The 26,650-nt window shown below is 41.1% G+C and overlaps 1 protein-coding gene across 1 annotated transcript in view; it reads right to left on the reverse strand.

Annotated features, from left to right (window-relative positions):
• Window positions 1-3,167: 3,167 nt before the first annotated feature.
• Window positions 3,168-26,650, reverse strand: part of kcnk9 (potassium channel, subfamily K, member 9) — a gene marked incomplete at both ends in the record, with an annotated part of 81,059 nt that continues 57,576 nt past the window's right edge. Inside the window, one exon of the mRNA XM_080442320.1 lies at window positions 3,168-4,153. Within this exon, the coding sequence (XP_080298446.1) occupies window positions 3,168-4,153 (986 nt within the window). The remainder of the gene's footprint in view (window positions 4,154-26,650) is intronic.

The following is a 26,650-nucleotide window of genomic DNA, read 5'->3' on the forward strand; positions in this document are numbered from 1 at the left end:
CAGGGGGGGAAAAAAAGTCTAGTCAAGTAGTCCTACAGTTCAGGTCCATTTCACTAAGACATGAGGGTTTAAGTGGCTGAACAGATCTGCTGCTTGGAGTCGATGCAACGTGCCCGCTTACATAGAAACCTTCGATGTTTCTCAAAAGGCACATACGTATGCTAACATGTGAAAAAACATCCGCGGATAGGCCTCTTTATTCCAAAGTGTGTTATCCACATATTGTACAGTATGTTCAGATAAGCCAGCTAGGGTTTCACAAATGAAACAATGCTTATCTCTGACATTAAGCTTTATTATTCCTGTTCGAGGCTGGCATTTCGCCATGTGCCTGAATAATACGCGACTCACTGAGGTACAGTATGCACATGTAGATTCCCTATGTTAAGGTGGTATTTGTGTAGTGAAAACTGAAATGGTTTCTTTAGTCCTGTAAAGATCCAATCAAGAGTATTATGTTTTGTTTTTTTACGTTATAAATACATTATTTGATAATTAATTATTTGATTTGAAGGATAGGATTTACAAATGGATAATAATCTCTTTGCAGGTTTCAAGGGTAACTCCAGTGTGGTTAGAGAAAAAGGTCCTGCTCCAGTGTTTTGTTTTTGAAAGAATACAAATCTAAAAGAAACATTTACAACCCTTAAAACACGTTTATAAATTGGACACATTCTGTCAGTCCTGTTATCTAGAGTTTGGTGACTAAGAAAATATTGTCTCAAGTCCGGTAAAATCCGTCAACTGTCTGAGCTGTCTGCTGCTTTATCTAGGCGCTGCTGTTCTCTGGTTTAATGGGCATTTGGACATATCGCCAAAATAGTGTCCAGAACTGCTCAGGTTTGCGTTCCCGGCTCAAACGTATCATCACTATGGCATGAAACCTTGTATCTCCATATTTAAACGTTCTAGTTTTTTTGTAAACTAATGCCCCTACTTTGGCTTACAGCAGTGTCACACTGGAGTAGCGAAAAATAGCAGATCGACAAGCTTGTAAGCTTGTCGATCGGATATTTTTTTTAACATTTTGAAAGTGAAAGTGGTTCATTCTGTCTGTGGGTTTTATACATTTTTAACCAATGAAAATAATTTCCTTGAGCTTGAAATAATTACATAGGATGCATTGGAACACTCCATTTTCCCTCCATTTTCAGGAAATGGAGGGAGAAAAAAAACGGTTTTGGACGTACAAAGTTTCCGGCCAACAGTGATGATCTTTTGATGCCCGTAATGAAAAAAACATCACTTGTATGTATAGTAAATATCAGACACAAAGCCACGGGGGAGATGATGCATCTCAAGAATCTTTCTCTGGAAACGTCCGAACACTTGAAAAGAAGCATTTTTGATATGTACATGGCTTTGTTTGACAGATTCATTTTGCCCTCCTCCTGTGTTTACGTTTGGGACCTATAACCAAAAAGCCTGAGAACACACGTCATCATTTTTTGTTGTTTTTAGTTTAGTTTTGTTGTTTTTTTGGATAAAAGGGAAGGACTATAGCCAAAGTTTGCCCCTTTTCATAACTGCTGGACTTTAGCAAAATATAACAAAATAATGTAATTAAATGTAAAAAATGGTCTTAAGACTTTGCTTACGATCTCCCAACCCCCTCCAAAAACAAAATCTCTCACACAAAGTACATGTACTTATCGGCTCTTTCAAACTGTTATAAGCTCTTTCTCGTAACATATCTTACATCATATTTTTTATCTTATCCAAAGGATCATAATGCTGCCATTGATTCCCTCCTCCTCTCTGCCTTGGTTGCAATTTTGATGCACGTTGGTTCCAAAGTATTTTTTATAATATGATAAATATAAATAATGTGGTCCAAAACTGTTACTTTTCAGGGATTCTAATTAAAACAGCAAAAGCGTTTTGAGCTTGTGGATCTGCTACTGTTGATGCATTTGTGTGACACTGTAGTAGGATCAAGTTAAAATATGCAGATAGGATGGGTTCAATGCTGATACCACATTTAGCTGTATATCGTTGCTGTCGGGCAGAAACCTCCTTAGTATCAGGAGCAGTGGGCACTACGGGGGCAGCACCTCGGGGAGCAGTTAGGGGTTAAAAGTGTCATGCTCAGGGACAGTAGAACCAGTAAGCATACCCTTCTTTATAATTCAAATCATAAAAATGTATGGGAGCGTAATTTACAAAAAGACACATTTCATGATAATTGAAAGAAGACTTTAAACTAGCGACTGACAATATTAAGTATTTATGAAAATGTTTACAGAGGTAATAAAAAAAAGTGTAGGGAGGGGAAACAGCGCCACTCTCTAGGCCTCTCGACCAATTTCTTCCGCATTGGCTTCATTTTCAGCTTACTTGCCGCCTGGTGTCTAATAGCCTTCAGAGAGGAGGTGCACAGCAATCGCAACCAAGATGATCCTTTGAATTCAAGAATAATAAGATCGGAAATAAGATGTATCGTGTTCTTCGTACAAACTTGGCTGTTTCCAAAACGGATGAATTTTAAGGTCACAAAACCATGGCACACTCATTAAACGACATCTAATGCACATGCTAATATTGGCGACAATATTTTGGCATGATGTAGTGTGGCTTATACAAAATAATACCTGATGTATTAAGTCATTTGAAATTATCTGTACTGTATGCAGTGAGGCAATGGAATAGTACATAATAATGATAATAATAATGATAATAATCATAATCATAATAATTATAATATTTTCTTCAAGTTAAGGTGAAACAGGCATACTCCCTTTGAAAAATAGCATCTTCCTAAAATCCCAAGTGTGCATCATTTGGTATGTAACCAACGTTAATATATCAATTTTGTAAATATCCAACAAGGAAGGTGTTTTTTTTTTTTTCCAGTTTTCAAATGGGCCTGTTTGTTGAAAAAATAGACATCCATGCTTCATGCTTATGCGTCTCTCGTAAAAACGTCTTAAGTGTCCGCGCTTTGCTGCTCTGCTGTAGCGCTCCTCCACCCATTCCCATGAATACTTTATACATTACATTTCAATCCAAGAGGAAAAGAAACAAAAACAAGAAACAAAAAGTGCTGAGATAAAGATTTGGTAAGGAGCAGCAATCGGTATAGATGTTTGACCTAATTGTATAAAACATTATGGAAAGCTCAAACAGCTCCCTTTCTTTCCGTGGGGGGGAGGAGGAGGGAAGAGAACTCAGACGGATTTCCTCCTCCTCTTCATGAGCCGGTGATTGTCCATGAAGCTGTGGAGGCCCGGCGACACGGAGCTGACGGGCGAGGGGAAGAAGCTGTTCTTCAAGGTGCTGGGCGAGATCTCCTCGATCCGGTAGGAGACGCCGTGATAGTACTGATTGGGGTTCAGCTGCGAGCTGAACGAGTTCTGATGGGAGAAGGCACAGCCCAGGCTTCCCATTCCTCCCCCTCCTCCCCCTCCCCCTCCTCCGCCGCCTCCTCCAGAGCTGCTGAACTCGTGCGAGTGGTAGCGCATGCAGGAGCAGACCGACTGCAGGTCGGTGACGTCCGGCCGGTACTGATGATGATGCTGCTGCTGATGATGCTGCTGTTGTTGCTGCTGCTGATGATGATGCTGCTGCTGCTCTCGCCGGCCGCGCCGGCCGCGCTGCAGCGACTCCTCCTGGATGTGGATGATCATGCTGTTCCTGTTGCCGGCCAGCGAGGCCCGCTCCTCGGCGTCGCGCCGCTCGTCCTCGCTGTTCATGGTCAGGAAGCGCAGCACCACCAGGTTGAGGAAGGCCCCGATCACCGTCAGGCCCACCAGGATGTACATGAAGCTGAAGGCCACGTAGAGCGGCTTCCGCTGCAGCGCGCGGTTCTTCTGCAGCGCCACGAAGTCCCCGAAGCCTATAGTCGTTAGTGTGATGAAGCAGTAGTAGTAGGACTGGAAGAAGCTCCAGTCCTCGTAGTGGGAGAAGGCGGCGGCGCCGATGCACAGCGTGCTGATGCAGGAGAAGAAGCCCACCGTCACCATGTTCTCCATGGAGACGTCGGTGATGCTCATGCCGGCGCACTTCTTGATGCGCTTCAGCAGGTACTTGACGAAGGTGTTCATGCGCTCGCCCAGGCTCTGGAACATGACCAGCGTCAGGGGGATGCCCAGCACGGCGTAGAACATGCAGAAGGCCTTGCCCGCGTCCGTCCCCGGAGCCGCGTGCCCGTAGCCTGGAGAGAGAGAGGGAGAGAGAGAGAGAGACAAAGACAGAGACAGAGAGACAGACTGTCTGTATTAACCCATTAAAACCGGGAGATTTTAGCGCTGAATATTCAAAAATAGCAGATCTGCAAGCTCACAGCGTGTCACTTCGTGCTGCGCTGCATGCTTGAACATCTGCCATTAAACAAAAATCTTGAATAATAATTATAATTTTTCTTTTTTTTTGCACAAATCTTCTCTTCTGGGGGGTCCCTGGCACAAAAAAAAATCAGATGGGGGTCGGCGGACAAACAAATATCATTTTGGGGGTCCTTGACACGAAAAAGTTTGAGAACTACTTGTTTAGAAGGCATTTGTAGAATCGGCCTCAGGTCTTAATGGGTTAAACCTCATCCCAGTCTTGTCTGATTTGATTTGACGTCATATAAGAAAAACACATGTTACATGTTTGAAACGTCAAGGATATAAACACAACACATCGAGGTACCCATTTTTCCTGTATCCGAATCCATTTGCTTATCTCTATGAATTGAAGACAATTAGCACCATTGTATAATCGTACCACTGTACTAGTACATAAATATAAGAATCAATACTGCAATGTAGGAAAAAAATACTCTGTTACAAGTAAAAGTCCGTTGGTACCCTGATGATGTGTAGAGGGATGTAAAGTATAAGTACACTTACTCAAGTACTGTACTTTTACTTCTACTCCACTACATCTCAGAGGCAAATATTGTCGTGAGACTTATTTCCATTGTGGTCCTTGGTCTGAGACAAACTATTACATTACAACAAATACAGCCAGTCTCTGTCAGCGTTGGCCTTATTCGTTGTACCTGAATATCACAGAAAACAGTATTACATTTCCCTGCTGTTCTCCTCTTGTAAGTTTCTAATCTTTGTGCGTCATTTAATGTAGCTTGGAAAAAGATAACCCCGCCCCTATTGTTAGCCCCCCACAGGTTGCTTTTTTTCTTCTTTTTTTAAAAGTGTGTTTCTGTGTGAGTCAGCAGCCCGTGGCCTAAAGATAAAGTCTAATTAAGCTAAAAGCTTCACTGGCTCCTCAATGAATCCGTTCTCGTCCAATACCTCCTCTCTTTACTTCCCAAAGCCCTCGACCGTAGAGCAAAAAAGTTCTGACTAATTGGAACCCCCCCCCCCCCTTCCCCCGCTATCTTTGAGCCCCCAAATAAGATTAACGAGCACGACACATTTCTTGCAAGCATGCCTCTATTCAATATCCAATTCTGGCAAGAGGCAAATGCTGTCTAGGTCTATTCAACAGATTTTTCTTGCATGGTCATGTTTGTAAACACAAAGCTAATAACCCTGAACAACAGGGAGGTTTAATACTTAATCTGGAAGTCTGTGTTTCAGCATGTCATTCCATGACATGAAAATAAAATGCAATTCATTCATTCATACGTGTTCGTTCGTTCATTAATTAATTCTCACACACACACACGCACACGCACACGCACACACACAAACCCCCAGTGGTTCTCAAACATTTTCATGTCATGGACCCCCAAAATGTTATGTATTTGGCCGCGGACCACCATCTCCAAAATATTTTGTTCCAGGGACCCCCAGAAGCAAATATTTGAGTTAAAAATCGCTTTAATTTTGTTTTATATACATACAATTGTTCACGATTTAAAATAAAATAGCAGATCTACAAGCTCATAGCGTGGAAAAGTATAAAATAATGGTTAAAGTGGTTAAAATGATTGTGAGGCTATATTAACTACTTTTGCTGGGGACCCCCCCCCCCCGGAACCACCCCAAGGACCGCTGGGGGTCCCCGGACCCCACTTTGAGAACCAATGCACAAGACAGTGTCTACCAGGTGATCTTCATGCGACAACCATTTCCTTTATATCCATGTTAGCTCTCAGTTCTCCGTTTTTTCTTTTGTCAGCGGGAGCGGACCAGGAATATGAATAGCTTTGTGCAATGCAGACATTTGGTAAATACTTTAAACAAGCCTCAGCCCTGAAGGTGCTACAGTACATACAGAAGTCAAGGGTTTTTAAAAACTAGTGTGTATTCAGTCACCATTCTGAGTTCCACTCCGAAGGACGGCAAAGACACCTTTTTAATAAGAGGCATTTGCATAGAAGCGCCGCCGCATTTCACACAGTGTGATCCATTAACTCTTTTAAGACCCGGAACGCATCTGTGTGTCATTTCAAGATTTCGTTGGGCTATTCAAAAATAGCAAATATACAATCTCTTAGTAGATCTGCTATTTGTAACATTTGCCGGCCATTTGTAACTCAAATCTTTGCTTCTGGGGGTTCCTGCACTAAATATTTTACAAATGCTAGCTTTAAAAAATATATAATCCAAGATTTTGCCACGAATGTTCACGATTTTTCAAAAATAGCAGATCTACAAGCTCATAGCGCGGCACTCGGTGCCGCGCTATGAGCTTGTATATCTGCTATTTTTGAATAGCCCAAAGAAATCTAAAAAAAATTACACACAGATGCGTTCCCGGTCTTAACGGGTTAAATCAGCTTTCTGAAAGGAGTTGAGTTCATTCCGTGTATTAGGGATGTTGAAAGTGCCTTTTCATCTCATTAACTGTACATAAAACTAGAAACCACAGGTTGTTAAGCCAGTATTATTAACTGACTGACCTGACCTTGTGCCTTTAAAAAAAAAGCTCTGTGGCAAACTTTAATTAAGAGGTGAGGGATGGCGGGTACAGTAGGTACCGTACACCCTCGACTGAATCACTGAGCTGCAATATTTATGCCTCGGCTACAGAAAAAGACAATGTCATTAAATCAATCCCAATCGATATTTGTGCACGGTAACGTGGGGCATTAACCACTTGAACCCTATTAGGCCAGGGGTCTTCACTGTATGGACGAGAGAGAGAGAGACAAAGTAGGCTTCCCCCACTATATGTTTAATATTCTACTGTGGTGCACATTAAACTTTTGTTTGTTTGTTTGATTTGGAGGAAGCTTTACATGCAACTTGATGAGAGGTTTTCAGATCTAGCTCACCACATTTAGCCGACTAAAATGTCTGTGAACAGACACCAATGTCTGTTGTCTAATGTCTGTTGTCTAATGTCTGTCCAATGTCTTTCCACAACGAACAGACACCAATGCCTGTTCACAAGTTCACAGAGATTTGAGACTAGCTGGGAAGGAGTCCACTGGTTTTTCATTTAAGTGACTATGGGTTGGGAGATTTGAGACGAGATAAGATAAGACATTAATTGATCTCGCTGGGGAAATTCAGGTGCCAAAGACAGCACAGCAGTTAAAAACAGATTACGGGGCGAGGGGAGAAAAGTACAGCAGATGCAGCATGATGGAGAGACTAGTCTTTTAAGTGACTATCGGTTGCCTCCAAGGCGATGCTTCAGCTTTGATGGCTTCATATATCAGTTTGACAGCACTTTTATTCATTAAAAAAAGTTACATAGTCAGGCTTTAATGCGTATTTTCAGACATTCAATAAAAAAAAAAATGTTGCTAGCACACAAACGTTTGGTGGCAACACTGTAGCAACTCTGAGGACCCGCTGTTGAAGAAAACATACTGTATAGGCTATTCTTCAATAGCTCACAACGCGTCGCAGCCTTGTGCTATTTTAAGCAAAGTGGTTTGGTGTAGAGGGAAAGCAGAGCAGGCCCAGTACAGAGCCAAAAGTCAAGTTTACTAAGTATTGAGGGTGTAACTGTAAGTGGTTAAATGTCTGAACCTGAATCCAACAAATGAATAGAAAAGATAATGGGTAAACAAACAAACAAAATACATATATTTACACAACACTGATGATAGTGCTCCCAAACAAGTCTATGAAGCTAACTATATGAAATATATGAAAAAGTTTAGTCTGCAACACAATTTTATTAAAATACTGTATCCCTGCTTCATCTCTCTCTCTCTCTCTCTCTCTCTCTCTCTCGGGTAAGGGATCCTTGGCCTGAAAAACGTTGACGACCCCTGCACTAGATCAACAAATGTGGCACAAAATTACCACACGTAAATGGATTGAATATGAAAAAAAAGAAAGAAAGAAAGACAGACAATTGAGGGCAATTCAGATCACCGTCTGAATATCTGGCATGAGACGCGCGGCAGAACACCTGCCACCTTTAAAATGATTGTAATTATGTAATGTATGCAACCCGCTCCGGGCCTCTGGGCTTTTATGGTGAAGAGCATGATCTATTTGTGCATCTGATGCGCCAGCACGCTGTGCTTGTACACAAAAAGCAATCCACCTGTGCACACACGAGCACAAAAGCACCTGTGCGACGAGAGGCCCCTGCGTTCAGTACAACAAATGTGTCTGTTCCCTTGGCAACGTGTGCGATAATAGAGTCATTATAACAGGACAAACAGATTACGACAGACCTGCACTGCAGACGGAAGGAGCAAGGATTCAATCAACAATATCAAAGAGATGCTTAAGAAGAGCATCAAAGAGAGGAGAGGAAAGGACAGCGGGAAGACTCATTAGGAAATAACCAGGCAGTCATCTCGTTCTTCTGGCGTGAAACGCAGTTTGAGCAATTTAGTTTAGAGACCGGAGCTAGTTGTTGTCACACGTCTTTGCTTTCACTTCAATATCTCTGTCAGTACATACATTTTTCCATATTAAGTTAAATAATAAACTCTTATGCACAAAATGTATGCTCTTTAGATTTGTACTTTTCACATGAACCCATTAAGACCGGGAAGGTCTAAGATGTCTTTGGCTATTCAAAAATAGCAGATATACGAGTGTATATCTGCTATTTTTTCTTTTTTAAACTTTGTGTTTGTGCGTCAGGCATAGAGAGTACAGAGGCCAGTTACTTCCTTACTGTTATGCCTACTCTGGCTTCAGATTTGTTGAAGAAATTAGTTAAATGATTCATTTACAGGTTTTTATACAGGAACCATGCTGGGGTTCAGGAGGTGGGGGGGGGGGGGGGAGAGTTTCCAATCAAGCTAATAAGAAAACTTGAGAGAGTGAGAACTGCACGAAGGACTAAAGAAAAAACCTGGAAGTTTAAACAAAAGTCTCATTACGTTAGATGTCGTCAAGTGTAAAACTTTATATTGATTGACTTTATTTTTTTCCTTTTTTATTTTATTTTTTACAGAAGGTGGTGGAGTGGTGCCATTAGTAATGTATGCTCAAATCAAGCCCAGCAGATCTGCCAGTTCTCCATGGCTGAATCCATTACCCCGTAATTAATTAGCGAGAATAATCGAGAAATAAGAATTAATATCAATTAACTCGTTACTTTGCAGGGATAGGCTGGAAAGACAGCTGGTTGGAGAGAATCATTTCTTAAATCAATAAATTACGTCTAACACTTTATGCGCTCATTATAGATTATGAATCATGTACAACGTTTTGATTGATCCACATCGCAGGCATTTCACACCTGTTGTTTTGCTTTGTCCAACACTCATTACCGCCACAGTTAACAATGAGGAATTAAAAATTAATTCAACTCCATGAGTTCTAATGTATCATTTATGCCCCCGTCGTACGATGGTGTTGCCCTCCGGAAATAACCGATCTACAAGCTCACAATGCGTAGCATTCGCAACACGTTGTGAGCTTGTAAATCGACTATCGACACAGTCATGCAACAAAGTATAAGTCAGCTTTATCAATAGTTTTGCTACTGCTGAATACGAGACATCTAATGAATCTTCACAAACTAATTACTTACAAAAAAAAGTTTCAATGAGCGCAAAATGTGATGTGTGTGTGTGTATGTTTCTGAATAATCATCATTCAACCGGTGAAAGTTTATGGGAAGTACTTAGTTAACTGTGTGTGGAAGGAAGACTTTGTTTTTTCACTGTCAGAAGAAAAAAAGCATGGCATACACCCAGTCTATTATTCCACGCGCATCAGCCAGAGTCAGCAGTTTTTGACCTTAGCTTGATCCATCAGCTATTTTGCAACTCTCCCAAAAATCATATCGCTGCGGGTTAAAAGGACTGCATTGTGTATGCACATAAAACTCTGTTTTTTATTGCTAGCTGCAAATCATATTTACTGAGACTTCGGTTTATAAAAAGAACTGTCCAACACGTGGTTCAGGGGGTGGAGAATCCTCCCGAGGAAATGCAGAATCAATATCGGAGGGGCACAATCCACTGAAAAACTTGCCCTCAAAACAAGATTGCAAAAGTGCAGAGTTGATAGATATTTGCACTGTTTGTAAAGAAGATGTTAGCGTGATAAACACATGCCTACTGGCTGTGCTTGAACAAAGTACTCCGGTTTTATATATACTCAAGTAAAAGTAGCAGTATACTAGCATTACATACAAATACGAGCTAGATTTCTTTGCCGCAAATACAATCATTAACCTGTATGAATGAGGCATCATTGTGAGCTTGTAGATCTGCTATTTTAAAACGATTTTTATACATTTGAAACCTGAAATGGGACTTTATGCATAATGAGTACTTTTACTTTTGGTACTTTTAAGTACAATTTGACACTTTTGCACTTTCACTCAAGTAAAATGTGAATACAGAACTTTCACTTGTAACAGAGTAGTTCTAAATTATATTGTGGTATTGGTACTTTTACTTTAGTAAAAAATGTGAGTACTTCTTCCGCCACTGGTTAAAAGGATGGTTGAATATTTAACACCTTCTCTGCTGTCAGGGTTCATTTCATATGGAGAGCTGTGGGGGAAAAAGCACAATGTAGTAAAAGTTCCAGGAATTGATCGCTGGTGGAAAAGTTCCAGGGAGTGAGGAACCAGGAACAGCTTTAAAAGTTCCAGGAAGTGAGGTGGCAGGGGGTTTCCATTTTGGATGTGAAAGAGTGTTTAGTGTGGTTTGACAAAGAGACTCTTTAAAGCATACGTTAATCCAAATCTGAACTTTAAACCATATAATATGGCGGTCGATAACATTTCAGACTTACTAAGGGAAGCTTGGTCAAAATGAAGAGGTTATTCTGATGGTGGATTTTATGAACTGAGGTGGAATAAAGGAACAAAGGAATCTTGCTGGGGCCTCCTAACAAAGAGGTTGGGTGAGAGGAATACGTTTTGTCTTTTTAGGCATTGCATTGCTATTTTCCTTTTGTATTTGAAGATTACTTGATTTTTGGACAGACAGAAGATTTTTGTTGGATATTACTGGATTACTTTGGCATATATTTTCATTGGAATCATTCAAGGAACATTCATTTCATGAACTAAAGAAGGGACAAAATATCTGGGTTTGCTATCCTTTGTTCATTTGTAAATTGGAAGTCAATGCACTGATTGATTATATTGAACAATGCATTTGTTTGATTAATTTGGGGTAGTATAAAATATGGCAATTTAATTTCAAAAGCACCAGTTTTGGGATTTCATTTTAGTCTGCAACACAGGTTTTAATTACAGCACAATACTGATGCAGGTACAGGACCCTTATTTGTTTAATACAGTTCATGGTTCTGACTGGCCTGGATTCCATATTTGGGCATGCCTCACACTGAACTCCATATATGGGCATAAAAGGGACACAGCCAGACAGGTACAGAAATCTCCACATATGGGCATAAAAGGGACAATGATATTGTTACTATTAGAAATGTGATATTTGTGTTAAGAATATCCAAAGATATACGTAGCTAATATTCTGGACACTTTATTTTTAGATTGTGAAAATGTCCATACACATTCTACATGGAAATACCTGTTTGTTTACATTCAAACATTTGGCTGGACTATTGCAGTGGTTCTCAACCTGTGGGTCGGGATGCCAGTGAAGTGAAATGTAAGGACTTTTTACTACTTTTTTTATAAAAATAAAAAGAAAGAAAGAAAAGAAAAAGGACCATTAATGCATCAAAAGTAATCAACAATATACTATACTGTATATACTATAACAACTGGTGAAACTTTTGCCAAATTGTCAAATAATATAAGAGCAGAAATTGTGAAAATAGACGCAATGCATTGTGAGCTTGTAGAACGGCTATTTTCTTGTAGATCTGCTATTTTCATAATATTTATCAGTGGAACCGAGTCAAACTAAATGTAATGCCTCGACTCCTACAATTCCAAGTGCTTGTCAGGTTAGGGGGTCCCCAGTTCAAATATGATTATTTTGGGGGGGGGTTCACAGACTGAAAAGGTTGAGAACCACTGCTCTATTGCATGCCCGGGACTAAAATACATTAAAAAAATGACAGGAAACTGCAAAAGCTGCTTTCTTGGTTTCCATGCTTTATCTAGATGGCTCCCCAAAGGCAAATGTTTCCCTTTCCCTTGTCATTATTTCAGTCTTCATCAATAATTCAGCAGAATCTTCTCCATTGATGCTCTTCAATAAGCATTTTAATTTATCAGAGCTCGGTGCAAGAGACAAAATAAAACATTGTTCTGTTATCTCTCCTCCCATAAAGAAGAAAAGAAAGAGAGACAACACAAATCACCTCAAATAACACACCACCCGTCTAAGTAAAGCCTGTTTTATACATTGTTGTACGACGTGTTGCACGCCCTTAAAATCATTTGGGGGTTGAGAACAACTGGTGCACACGGTCTAGTAGTGTAGTGTTACTTGTTGTTGTTGGTTTTCGGATGTTGTTTCATGGCAGAGCGAGCCCTCTATAGCTCAATAATTTAATTGTATTATAATGCACATGATAATGGTGAACCTGAACCCTATAGCATCCCTCTTCTGAATTTCTGGGCTTTGTCATAATAGGCAAACACTCTGCAAGAATAACAGATCTACAAGCTTGTAATCTCTCAAGAACAGATTCTGCTCTCCGCTTGAATCTGTCGCGAGGGTCCGTCATAACGTGTACGCACTGACCTACAAGTGGGCGTGCCTTCAGATCAGGAAGCAGGCCGCGCTTTACCCAATCAAATGTAGTGGGCGGGATTTACTGAGTGTGCTCTGCTTCCCACTAAAAACAAAACCGAAACTCATTTAACAATAGCGTCCTCGGAGCAGACAACCACGGAAAGATATTTACATTTTAACTTGCTCTTTCATCATAGAAACAAGTGGGCTTATAACCAAAACGATCCATGTTCTCTGGGAGAAGTGGTGTAGAAATATTGTTATTGGGAATGAAAACATAGTCGCACCACCGGAAGTGAAAGGCAGACCAAAACCCCGGTTTCCTTGCGCACGGGTGCGCCATTGTCCTCGGCCCAGAGCCAAGTGAGATAGTAAAAAACAGCAGAGGGCGCTGTTTTTCCTTTTCATTTGGCGATGGGTTCCCAGATTGACAAGCTTGCAACGCCAGTCACAATGACACACACAAGTATAGACCCCGGGTCAACTGAAGTGAACGGTTTAACCATGCACTTAAACCCCCCTATATGGTTAACGGGAGTCCCTCAGGGCTCTACTTGGGTCTTTTCTGTTATTGTGGGGAAGGCTTTCGCTGAAAATAGATGATCGACAAGGTCACGTGAGCTTGTCAATCTGCTATTTTCTGTGAAAGCTTTCCCCACAATACGGATGCTGAGGTTTAAGTGGTTAAGTGACTAAGCCCTACACTATGACAAATGGCGAAAATAGCTACATCGCTACATCTACATCGCGCAGCATGTTGTGAGCTTTTACAGTACCGTAGGTCTGCTATTTTTGTACGTTTTTGAATGTTTTCGGCAAGATAGGGTCTCCAACAGCCCCCCGCGTCCCGTCTAGCAGCACAGCGTCGGATACACTGGTACGGCCCATAGACTGTAAAAAAGAAATGGACAAAGTGACCCCCATAGACTCTACAGACCGTAAATGATGCCTATTTTTCAACTATTTCAAATCCGCCATCTTTCTATATCTAGTCCGAATATGCAAATAAGAAACCGGAAACTAATGAATGCTATTGGTTGGGATCAGAGCGGGGGTGGGGAATGAATGCAATTGGTTGTGTAGCTTGTCAGTCAAATCATCACAAGGTAGCCACGCCCCTCCTACAAGCATACCCTCATCAATTTTAAAATAAATGGGACCATAATTTACCAAAACGCATATCATGGTGATTGAAAGAAGACTTTAAACTAGCGACTGGAAGCATAAAGTATTTATGGCAATCTTTATTATGGAAATAAAACCATGTGTAAAGTTTGGCAAAAACCCATCCGCTGCTTACCAGCAGGGGTAAAACAGCGAGACTACAGGCCATTCGAATGAACTGTCACTTCCTATACAGCCTCAATTTCCAACTCAGAAGCTGGCCCCTTGGTACGGCCACGTCAAAAGACTCCCTCCTGAACACCCTACACACGCTATCCTCCACTTCAAAACCAAAAGACTCCCTCCTGAACACCTTACACACGCTATCCTCCACTTCAAAACCAAAAGACTCCCTCCTGAACACCTTACACACGCTATCCTCCACTTCAAACCAAAAGACTCCCCCCTGAACACCCTACACACGCTATCCTCCACTTCAAACCAAAAGACTCTCCCTCCTGAACACCCTACACACGCTATCCTCCACTTCAAACCAAAAGACTCTCCCTCCTGAACACCTTACACACGCTATCCTCCACTTCAAACCAAAAGACTCCCTCCTGAACACCCTACACACACTATCCTCCACTTCAAACCAAAAGACTCTCCCTCCTGAACACCTTACACACGCTATCCTCCACTTCAAACCAAAAGACTCTCCCTCCTGAACACCTTACACACGCTATCCTCCACTTCAAACCAAAAGACTCTCCCTCCTGAACACCTTACACACGCTATCCTCCACTTCAAACCAAAAGACTCTCCCTCCTGAACACCTTACACACGCTATCCTCCACTTCAAACCAAAAGACTCTCCCTCCTGAACACCTTACACACGCTATCCTCCACTTCAAACCAAAAGCCGCCGTCTGGAAACGCGGTGCCAGCCTGCACTCGATGGATTGATGCCATCACCAGGGACCCAGTGGTGGAAAAAGTACTCAAATTCTTTACTTAAGTAAAAGTACCAATACTGCAATAGAGAAATAATCTGTTACAAGTAAAGAAAACATCTTGAGTAAAAGTACAAAAGTATTATCATCAAAATGTAAAGTAAAAGTACTAAAATATTTGAAAATAGCAGATCTACAAGCTCACAACGATGAGCGATGCGACGCGTTGTGAGCTTGTAGATCGGCTATTTTCAAATAGCCTACGTATAAAATAGGGCTGACGTGGTTAATGAAGTGGTGTTTTGTAATATAATAGTTTATATCTGCAAAGTAACTAGTAACTAAAGTTTTCAAATAATTGTAGTGGAGTAAAAGTACAATATTTGCCTCTGAGATGTAGTGGAGTAGAAGTATTGAAAATTACTCCAGTAAAGTAAAAGTACCTCAAAATTGTACTTAAGTACAGTACTTGAGTAAATGTACTTAGTTACTTTACACCACTGCAGGGACCTATACACCAAATGGGCTTGTCGCTGGCTAAGCCGAGCCCCTAGCACTGGACCGACCCAAATGGAGAAGATTGGTGAAGCTGATTGGCTCTATACGCATGGCGTTGCCCCTCGCCGCCGACCTGATGGTGATGAATGACGTGCCCAAAATAGGTACGCCAGGTTTAAAGTGGTTAAATCACATGTTCTGAGTTTAGCTTATTCCCATATATCAGCCCATTTTCCTTTCAACTGATGAGAAACAGAGCACTAGTATTAGTTTGGGATTTAATGTGTGTATTTCTTCACCTCGTCACTGTCTGGTGGAAACCTTGAGTGAAAAAATAATTCCTTTTCAGGAAATGGACCAAAAAAAAGAACCTGTGTTCCAATGCATCCAATGTAATTTAGTCACAATCTCAACCACTTTCAAAATGTTTCAAGTATAGCAATATATATACAAGCTCACATTCATTTAGGAAAGACATACAAAGATGACATTTGGAGATACAAGGTTTCTGCCCGACAGCGCAGATATCCTGGTAAGCAATGATGGAAGAAGTACACAATTGTTTTTACTGGTATTTAAAGTATCAATACCACAATGTAGAAATTACTCTCTTACAAGTCTGGTATTCAAAATGTTCTGGAGTAAAAGTAAAAAAATTGCATCAAAACGTAAAGTACCAAAAGCAAGAGTACTCATTATGCAGAATGTCCATGGTCTCACAAGTTTTCAAATGTATACAATAGCTTTTGAAAATAGCACACCTACAAGCTCACAACACGTTGCTTCGTGCCACGTTGTGAGCTTGTAGATCTGCTATTTTCAATAATAGTATTCTGCTGAATGTATATAAAAATCCAGAAATAATCCTAGGAACTAACGTTTTCAAATAATTGTAGTGGAGTAAAAGGTACATTCAAAAGTCTAGGCTAGTCCCATTCCTTGATTCTGATTGGCTGATTTCTGTTTAGTAGACGTTATATATGAGACTATAATCTACACCTTAGATCAGTTTATATCAATCCCAGGTGCGTTATTGTCTCCGCCAGGCCGAAAGGCATGGCGAGAGAGTATGTTTTACCCCCTGTCCGTCCGTACGTCCGTCCGTGTGTCCGTCCTGTCCGTCTGTTAGCAGCTAATCTCCGGCACCGTTGGCCCAGTCGCTGCGAAACTGTGCACACCCACTCCCTGGATGCCAATTCAGAACCTCTGCCCCACGTTTTTCACATGGGCCTGTTGTAGCGCCACCAGGAGGCCGATTTGTGCAAAACCCATTTTTTCCCATTACTCCTACAGCTTTTAACCAAACGTCATGCAAATCGGTACACAGTATCTATATAGTCATGTGATCAACCGGATCTGTCCGATTTCCCATATTGGCTAAGGTTGGCTTCCAAAGTTTGCAGGATTGGTCCGTTTTGAACAAACTGCCTCAAATCATGAACGCAGCTTGCCATTTCCATAAAATTGCACACGCACATTCCCACTAGGCCGAGGAAAAAATGCCACTTGAGAATTTTCAAATCAGCCTCATGGTGTCGCTATAACAGGCCGATTTGCATTTTTAACTATAACTGCATGGATCTGCGTGAAACTTTGCAAGCATTCTCCCTAGAGGTAAAGGAAAAACCTTTGCCATGCATTTTTCACATCTGCCTTTTAGAGCGCCACCAGGAGGCTGACTTTTGGAAAACTATTTTTTTACTATTACTCCTTCACATTCTGTCCAAAAATCACGCAAATCCGTACACAGTATCTCTAGCCTGATTATCAGACTGAAGCTGCGTGGAGCTTCAGTCTGAAATTGGCTCCAGTGTCGGGGATTACAAGGCATTTTGTACTGGAGAAGTCCTAGGTTCACATTTACAACTCCAGACCAAGAGGCAGTCCACTCAGAGAGTGGGCGGGGTCTATGGTATGGAACCAGGCTACAGTATCTCTATAGTCATGTGATCAAGATGGAAGTGTCCGATATTTCATATTCCATCCTAATTGGCCAACATTGGCTTCCAAAGTTTGCTGGATAGGTCCGTTTGAACAAAATGCCTCAAATCATGAACGCAACGTGCGATTTCTGTGAAATTTTGCGCACACATTCCCACTAGGCCGAGGAAGAAATGCCACCCTTTTCACATTGGCCTGTTATAGCGCCACCAGCTGGTCTAATTTAGCTAAACCCATTTTTGGAACAAAATGCCTCAAATCATGAATGCAGTGTCCGATTGCCATGCAAGGCCTAAGAAGAAATGGCAGCATTTTCACATTGCCTTATTATAGCGCCACCAGGAGGCCACAATAACCTACCTGACCTGGCGGAGACCTGTGCTCCGAGGAGCACTTTTTCTAGTTTCCAGTGTATCTGTACTGTAGCTGCTGCGCTTGATTTTGTTACAAACCCCGGCCATGCGGGGCTTCTAAGCACCGCTAGCGTGCATGACCATACATACATTCTTGTAGATAAAGAAACCTAGATATCTCATTGGCCACTGCAGTTCATTGGAGCGACTTGAATCGGCGGTCGCCATATTCATAGCCGAGCCTTCTAATGCATTTATGTCCATTGAAGCAGACTGTCTCTCCACTATTAAAATAATTTAAAAAAGGTTTTTAAGTCCAAACATAAAACAATAAATACCTCAATAACTATTTGTTATCAACTTTGAAAGACTGAAATAATTGACCATCATTGAGTTTTCCCCCCCCCCAGTTTTTTACAAAAACAGCAAATACAAATGAAACGGGTTTAAGACACTGACAGTCTGTGTTCTATATTTTAATGGTACTGAAACCATAACACATAACACAAGACAGTTTAAAGCAATTATAAGTCGCAGTGCAGTATAATATAATGGTTAGTAAGTGAATAAATAAATAAACAAATAAAGAAAGAAAAATAATAAAAATCCCTGGAAGATAACTATTTTGCACAACTTTTGCCGTGTTGCCACTGTTACCGCTGTTACCACGGTGATGTGGTGAAGCCTCAATTTGTAAAATGAAGACACAACTAGTTGTATCTTACTTTTTGACAAGAACTTCAATCACATAACATGATGAAGGCTGTTGAACACATTTTCGTTCTGAACCAATCTCATCCCAAGCTGCACACAAACTGATCACGTCTCTGGGGCCCTGTTTAGACTGCAGTAAAATCCGATTTAGTTCACAAATCCGAGTGGTGAGTTTGGCAAGTTCCAACTAACTAGTTGCTGCTGCGCGGCTCCATTATATCTTTTTTACAACTACAGTAGATTCTGCCAAGTCGCGGAAAAGACGTGCTGTGATTGGCCAGTAGTCTCTTTGATAGGCAGTTTGCCTTCCCCAAAATGGCGCCCACAGATACAGACGCCCCAGAGTCTTAGGAGGCGTCTACCTTTTTATGTCTATGCATAGGACGGGGACTGAGTGGCTCCGGGCGAGGCTTGTAAAGACAGCAAGGCCCCCTAATCCCTAGTCAGCTGTGCTGCGCGCCCTCGCAATGTCTCGGGCACTTTGCTAAGTAGCTATGCTAGCAGTTTACACGTGAAGAAATAAAATTATGAATTTCTAGCGAATATCTTAGTTACCGTGAGATTTCTCTATGTGTTTGTTTGGGAAAAGTTGACGTCTTCACACAGCCTGGATGTAAACAAGCAGCACTAGTCTCTTGTGATGAGGAAGTGGCTCTTCCTAGTGGCCGGGAAGGGGAACTACTTTCTTGTTGAAGTCGTTCTTGTAGTGTATTATTAACTGTTTCAATTAGGTTGCCATTTATTTTAAATGTTTTAGAAAAGCAATAAGCCACGTGAGGTCTCAGTTTACCTGTATTTTATAATGGCTGAGAGGGTCGGAATCAATCCCTAAATGTCATCGGAGGCACTCCGCTGACACGTCGTGCCTCTCTACGCCATTGGCCATAAGCCATTATAAAGTGCAAGGTAAACTGAGACCTCTTGTGGCTTATTGCTTTAATATTTGCCTCCGAGATGTGGTGGAGTAGAAGGATAAAGTATTGAAATTTGGAAATACTCCATGTAAAAATTCGGAAGTTTTGAAGTTTTTCAGAAAAGGATTTAGAAGGCGTTTATAGAATCGGCCTCAGGTCTAAATTGGTTAAGTACATTACGAGAAAATGTACTTAGTTGCGTTCCACCACTGATGCCAAGTGCTATTTGAACAACTCTTCCGAAGTTGTTCACTTGCAGTGCCTGCAGGGCTGGTCCCATCCCTATGTCCCACATGAGTAGCTGTTTTCATACTCTACCATCATCCGTGCTCCACAGTCTGTTGTTTTGAACGCTTCCAGTTGTGGAACATATCAGCATAGCCAGTCTGCTTTCATCCTAGAGTGTTTGTTTGGCTACAGTCCAAAAAAACGAAATGGGGTTTTGTGTTGTTGTTTGCGTTTGTGCACATGTGCCTGCACTGGCTTGCTGGCTGACTGCCTTCGTGTGTGTGTGTGTGTGTGTGTGTGTGTGTGTGTGTGTGTGTGTGTGTGTGTGTGTGTGTGTGTGTGTGTGCGTGTGCGTGACTGACTATAGTTATGAGGACCAAATGTCCCTGCAAGTTAGAAATGGACGTCGCAAGACAATTTTCCTGTTTTACCAGGCTAGATCTGTGCTGTAGTTATATACAGTAGGCTTACGATTAGAATAGAATAGATTCAGGTTGGAGGTTAGGGCTATAGGATTAGGCATTTACAGGTTAGAGTAGTGTTATACCTGACGTTCTACTTAGTTCTGAACCGGTGTCGTGTCACCAAAAATAGCAGATCTATATACTCAACTACTCAAATCTATAAGCTCAAGCACAAGGGTTGTGGGATTGTAGATCTGCTATTTTCGGCTTTAAGGTTCTAAAATGTCTGTTCTCAAAATGTTCATGTCCTCACAAATATAGTGCTGCAAACGCATGTGCGTGCGTGCGTGTCATAATTGTTTAATGCTAAACATGTAATTACAACACAGCTGGCAGCCATCAGATAGCATTTTTGTCATTTGAATATTATATGTTTTCCCCTGTGAGAGTGAATGAGAAGAACAGTTCCATTTCATGTATTGTCCCTGACCCGTCACACGTGTCACGTTGCTCCATGCTCTGTCAGGCTGTATAATCTGCCTCCTCCATTATTCATCGCGTTATCGATGTGGGCCTGTGTCTCCAATCATTCACTCATTCACTACACTTCCTTATTCCCTGTGTAGGGAGTTCTATGGAGAGCATATTGGTTCACCTCCGTGAGGGGGCTCCTCCAGGGGGGTCCTCGGCAAAGTGAGTTAATGCAGCATCGCACTCGGTTCAACCATTTTAAAGCTATTTATACATAGGCTACTTGAAAATAGCCGATCTACAGAACGCGTCGTATTCTGAGCTTGTAGATCGGCTATATTCAAAAGATCTTGACAGGAAAAAAAGTGAAAATTTTGGAATATTGTTTGAAACATTTTAACACAATTTTAACAACACAAATCTTGTGTTAAAATGGCACAACATCTTTTCAGCTGGGGGTTGGTGGACAAATACACTAGAGCAGTGCTTATATATATATATAAAACTTATGTCGCTATATATACAGGTATACTGTAGCTAAAATCTAAAATGACACAGATGCTTTCCCCTGGTTTTAATGGTTAAAATGTTACTGGTTAATGTTATACTGATAAATCTAACCCTGTACTCCTTCCGTGTCCCTCTGATGGTATAGCTCTGGAGGACGGCGTGGGTATAGGCCCATGGTATAAACAATAATACAAGAGGTCATCTGACCTTGTTCCCCCCCAAATTCGGCTCAAACAATGGGTGTAGGTCACACCACCAAAATATGGAATGACCTACCGAAAGACATAAACGAGCTCGACTCCCCTACACAAACTCAAAACCTAAAATAATTCCTGTCCTCAAAATAGAAGTGAAGATAGTATAACTCCTTGAACACCATAATAATAATAATAATAATAATAGCACACACACACACACACACACACACACACACACACACACACACACCCACACACACACACACACACACACACACACACACACACACACACACACACACACACACACACACACACACACACACACACACACACACACACACTATAATAATAGTCTTCTTCATTCCTTTCCCTTTCGAGAGCATCCAGTTCCTTGTTTGTAAGTGGGATAAACTGTTGATTCGGGTCATTCAGGGTTATTTTTAGATGCTGGCCAGGGTCAACAGTTATAGGTTCACTACTGTCATCATAAATGTAATCAAAACCAATTTGTTTGTTCTAATTAGTTTGTCTAATTTCATTTGTTATAATTATTATTATTTTTCAGCCAGTAGCAAACTGATGCTGGTAAAACGCAGTGGTTTAAAGTAACTAAGTAGTGAGTACATGTACTTAAGTACAATTCTGAGGTATGTTTTACTTTCTTCAGTTTTTACAATGTTCAATACTTTTACTTCTACCCCACTACATCTCAGAGGGAAATATTGTACTTTTACTCCACTACAATTATATGAAAACTTTAGTTACTAGTTAGTTTGTAGATTTTGATTATTATTACAAAACACACTAACCACTTCAGCTCTGCAGTATATATATATTTCGGCCATTTGAAAATAGCAGATCTACAAGCTCTTGGCTATTTTCAAAAGATGTTTCATACATTTTGAACTTTGAACTGCACAATGTGTACTTTTACTTTTGGCACTTAAAGTATATTTTGATGCTGATGCTTTTGTACTTTTACTCAAGTACATTTTGAATACGGGTCTTCAACTTGTTACAGAGTACATCTACATTGCAGTTGATACTTTTACTTAAGTAAAACATGTGAGTACTTCTTCCATCACTGGGTAAATGTTAGGTTGACTCTAACAGCTGGTGGCCGTTGCCAAGTTACACCGCACAAGATGCAATCTGAGTGCTGTTATGGGGAGATAGGAGCACTTATTACAATGCTCTCTGTTAATCACAGTACAAGCTCACAACCAACTGTGCTATAATTCACTTTTTCATGCCAAGGACCCCCAACATTAATGCAGTACTTTATGTACTTGGCTGCGGACCCCCATCTGAAAATGTGTCGGGGACCCCCATACAAGATTGCATCATTAAAACATTTAAAAAATGCGCAAAAACCTGTGGTATAATTACCGAAGACCCTTTTCCAAAGCACACCTATGTTTGTTTGATTTGAATGGTATTCAGTGAATCCTGTTCATTTCAATATGATGTAAAAACAAACTTATTTCAACTTTGACACTTGAAACTTTTTGTCAATTTGATTTGAAAATTCAAGCTGGAAATACTAGTCCCTGGGGTGGCGGGGGGGGGGGGGGGGGGGGGGATTCATATGCCAACGAAGTTCAAACATCCATAATCCTTGATGGCGCATTGATGTTTAGCCAACATTGACTCAAAATGCTTCTATTCTGCAAAAACAGTATTATTTTTTTGACCCATAGCAGCTCACTGCCAACTTCCTGAAGTGTCAAGGTATACGTTATTGGGCAGAACTTGCACTTTTCAGCATTGTAATGTGGTGGCTGCCTTCCACCTTCCCCAATGTACTTTAAATACAGCAGTGCTGTAGACCTACTCATAGGCGATTTTAGCCCCTGTGAGGGGAGGGGGGGGGGGGGCAAGATTTTGTCATAGGGGGGACAAACAAATAACCATCTATGAGGAAGTGCACAGTATGGTATGGTTAACTTCGTACACTTTGGAAAGAATACCAGTCAGAGAATCCTTTATACCAGAGATTAAACTGAGTCGAGCATATAGGCTACAGGTCATGTGGCAGTTATATCAGTAAATTGCAGGTGTGCTCACAGAACAACAAATTGTCAACAGACAACACTATAAATCTACTGTCACCAGTATGGCTAATACAGTGCAAATACATCATCCTATAAACATATTATGAACACTGAATAAAAACGATACTCGATCTGCAAATTAGCCTACTTAAGCCAGTAAAACGATTAAACTAGCAGACAGTTGCAAAATAAGCAAAGTAACTAATTGCCTAATAACATTCCATGTAAAGTGTCACAGCTTATATCCTTCACGCACATGTCAGAGTGATAGATAGACAGTCCTTATTATTGTAGTTTGATCAATTTTCAGAGGAAAATGTGAGCCCCAGAATAGGGATGCTAGGGTTAAAGTGGTTAACCCTAAGATCGGGAACGCATCTGTGTCATTTTCGATTTCTTAAAAAATAGCAGATATACAAGCTCATAGCGTGACACCGAGTGCCGCGCTATGAGCTTGTAGATCTGCTATTTTTGAAAAATCTTGACAATTTGTGCAAATCTTTGAATATATATTTTTCAAAGCGAATAATTCTAACTCAAATATTTGCTTCTTGGGGTCCCTGGAACAAAATATTTTTAGATGGGGGTGCGCGACCAAATATATTGTCCCAAATACAGGTCCTTGAAATGAAAAAGTTTGAGAACCACTGATATTATTATAGCAACATACGGTTTTCAGAAAACTGTTAGAAGACATTTTTAGATGCGTTCCCGGATTGAACGGGTTAAATAATAAACAAGACCCCCGCATGAGTCTTCAACCCCTTGTTGAAGACTCATGCGCTAAGGTCCTTTTAATTGCCACAAGCCAAGCCACGTCATTTCAAGGAAGACAATAGACAAAAGACGGAGCGGAGTTGGAACACCTTGTTCTTCTCTAGTGTCTGGAGTCTGCCAGGCGCCATGCCACTAGCGAATAGCTATATATATGTGTGTCTGATGATGGGAAGTGGGAACACTATAGTTATACACACAGACAGGAATATTCTCCGTATCAGCACTCTTTCAAACACGTACGTACATCTGTCTCTGTCGGGTGGAAACCTCATATGTCCAAAATGACTTTTCAGGTTTCAAATTCAAAAACGGCAAAAGTAGCAGATCGACAAGCTAGAAACGCGTCGCTTCGCGCCGCGTTTCTAGCTTGTAGATCTGCTACTTTTGATGCTTTTGCGTGACGCTGTAGTGTGATCAAGTAGGGCGTTAATTCACGTAAAAAACTCAAAAAGTTAAAATATGGAGATGAGAGGTTTCTGACCGACAGCAGCGATTTGCTTCACACCGGCTCTTATGGTGTAAGCGTTTTTTTTTCTCTTCTCGTTGTCAAGGGTGGCGTCATCATCACGTTGTTTGCACAGGGTGTGACTGTGCCATGCGATGCCTTGAAAACAGACTCTTTTGTTGTGGTATACGTTAGCACACCGCTTATGATCTGACAGCTTGTCTCTGTGCCAGTGATTTCTCACATTTTTTCCCTAGGAAATGTATGTTCAAAAATAGTGAAAATAGCAGATCTACAAGCTCACAACGCGACGTGTAGATTGGCTATTTACAACAACAAAAAAATGAAATAGGGCTTAAGGGATTAATTCATTATGTATTTGTTTTTAAGGTTGGGTCACTCCCTGTGTAGAAAAACATTTCTATTCTGGATCTCGAGCTGAAACAGTTCAGGATACCCTACTCTACCAGGGGTGTCCAAACTTATTTCAAAGGGTCCATATTTGCCTGATGAAGGTCCAAGCGGCCGAAACGATGCATCCTAAATAAAAAAACTCTTTATAAGTGAAGACAGTGTGCGGGACTCCCTCTCCCTTTTCCCTTTTTGTTCCATAAAGGGCACCATATTTGAAAATATGAAAATACCATAGCATTTCCTGTACTTTACCTTTGGACCACTATAGGTTTGGGCCGCTAAGTGGCCCTCACAGCTACGTCGCACCGCCAATATGACTGATATGGCCATATACAGTATGGAGATCTCTGTATCTGTCAGTCCTTGTCCCTTTTATGCCAATTTATGGAGATCTGCCGGCCGGCCGGTCCTCCCTAAAGCCAATTTTAATATAGGATACTGGGGCTTAAATGTAATTGTAAAAAATGGTTTGGGCCCTCATTTGTAAAAATAACATTTAGTAAAAACTAAATATTCAAAAAGATGGTGGGCAGTGTTGTCAGGGGCCCACTGTTCTGTTCACCCTCCCAGACAGTGCTCCTCCCATGTGTCATCACCTTGTTTGTAATGTATATTGATCATGTATTTGTATACATACTGTAGGCAGCTGTGTATTTGTATTTGTGAAAAGCAGAAGTTATTAGATAATTATGTTATGAATGCAGAAATGTATTCAATTATGAAAAGAAAGTTCTTACAAACGTGTCTTTTAATTAATGAGATATAGGCTACACAGAGCAGTGAACTATAAATAATGTTGTCAGTTTTTTCCTCATATCCCACAATAAAAAGCTTGACTGTGCACTTTTGCTGTTACACGGCGCACGCGAGTGTGTGTGTGTGTGTGTGTGTGTGTGTGTGTGAGAGAGTGTCTCACACAGACGCAGACACACGGCAGTTAGTCAATACAGTCCGTTTTCCAAACAGACTGTATAAAGGCATGCAATCTGCCTTTTCAGAGAGATCGTATAATAGTACAGCGAGTGCACATTCTATGAGTTAGGATTAGGGTTACACAGTACACAGGGATGTACTGTGGTGTCCATTGGTGCAGAGAGTAAGAGCACAATTTCTAGGCAACCAAATTAAATAATTTGCTGTTGCTGCTGCACCAGTCTGGCCGTGTTGTGTAACTTGTGGTGGTGTTTTTCTCCGAGAACAGTGTGTCTCTCCACGCACGCAAGGCTGTGTATCGCATCGCGTGTAAGAGCCCTTCCGGTAAAAAATGTGGCTTCATAAAATACGAAGTGTACGGAAAATATGACATTTGCAAGCGTGAAATGTAGTTTAGTAGATTTCCCATGGCACGCATTAGTATCTGTGCATAGAGTGGAGGCAAATGCACGACCGGTGTGGTAGGAGAAGGGGAACGGATAAACGGGAAGTCCACCCACTAGGCGATTTCCGAGAAGAGTTTATTCATACAGGATATGAGATGAAGCTTAGAACAAGAGCTTTTATGAATGATAAAAAAAAGGAGGGCTATGTTGTTGTATGGCTCGTGAAAATAAAATGGCTTTGGTCACCAAAAACAATGGGGTAAAGCCTCTATAATCAATTCCAAGGCACAATTCATAGGGTTTCACAATCTTTAATCAAACGGGTTAGTTCAAACATGCCTATGTTTCTTCATCAAGTGACCTTCTTCCCCTTTCGCCTTGATGTTAAAGGTTCTATGACAT

The sequence above is a fragment of the Gymnoscopelus braueri genome (genome assembly GCF_963280865.1).
Source record: "Gymnoscopelus braueri genome assembly, chromosome: 11".
Taxonomy (NCBI): Eukaryota; Metazoa; Chordata; class Actinopteri; order Myctophiformes; family Myctophidae; genus Gymnoscopelus; species Gymnoscopelus braueri.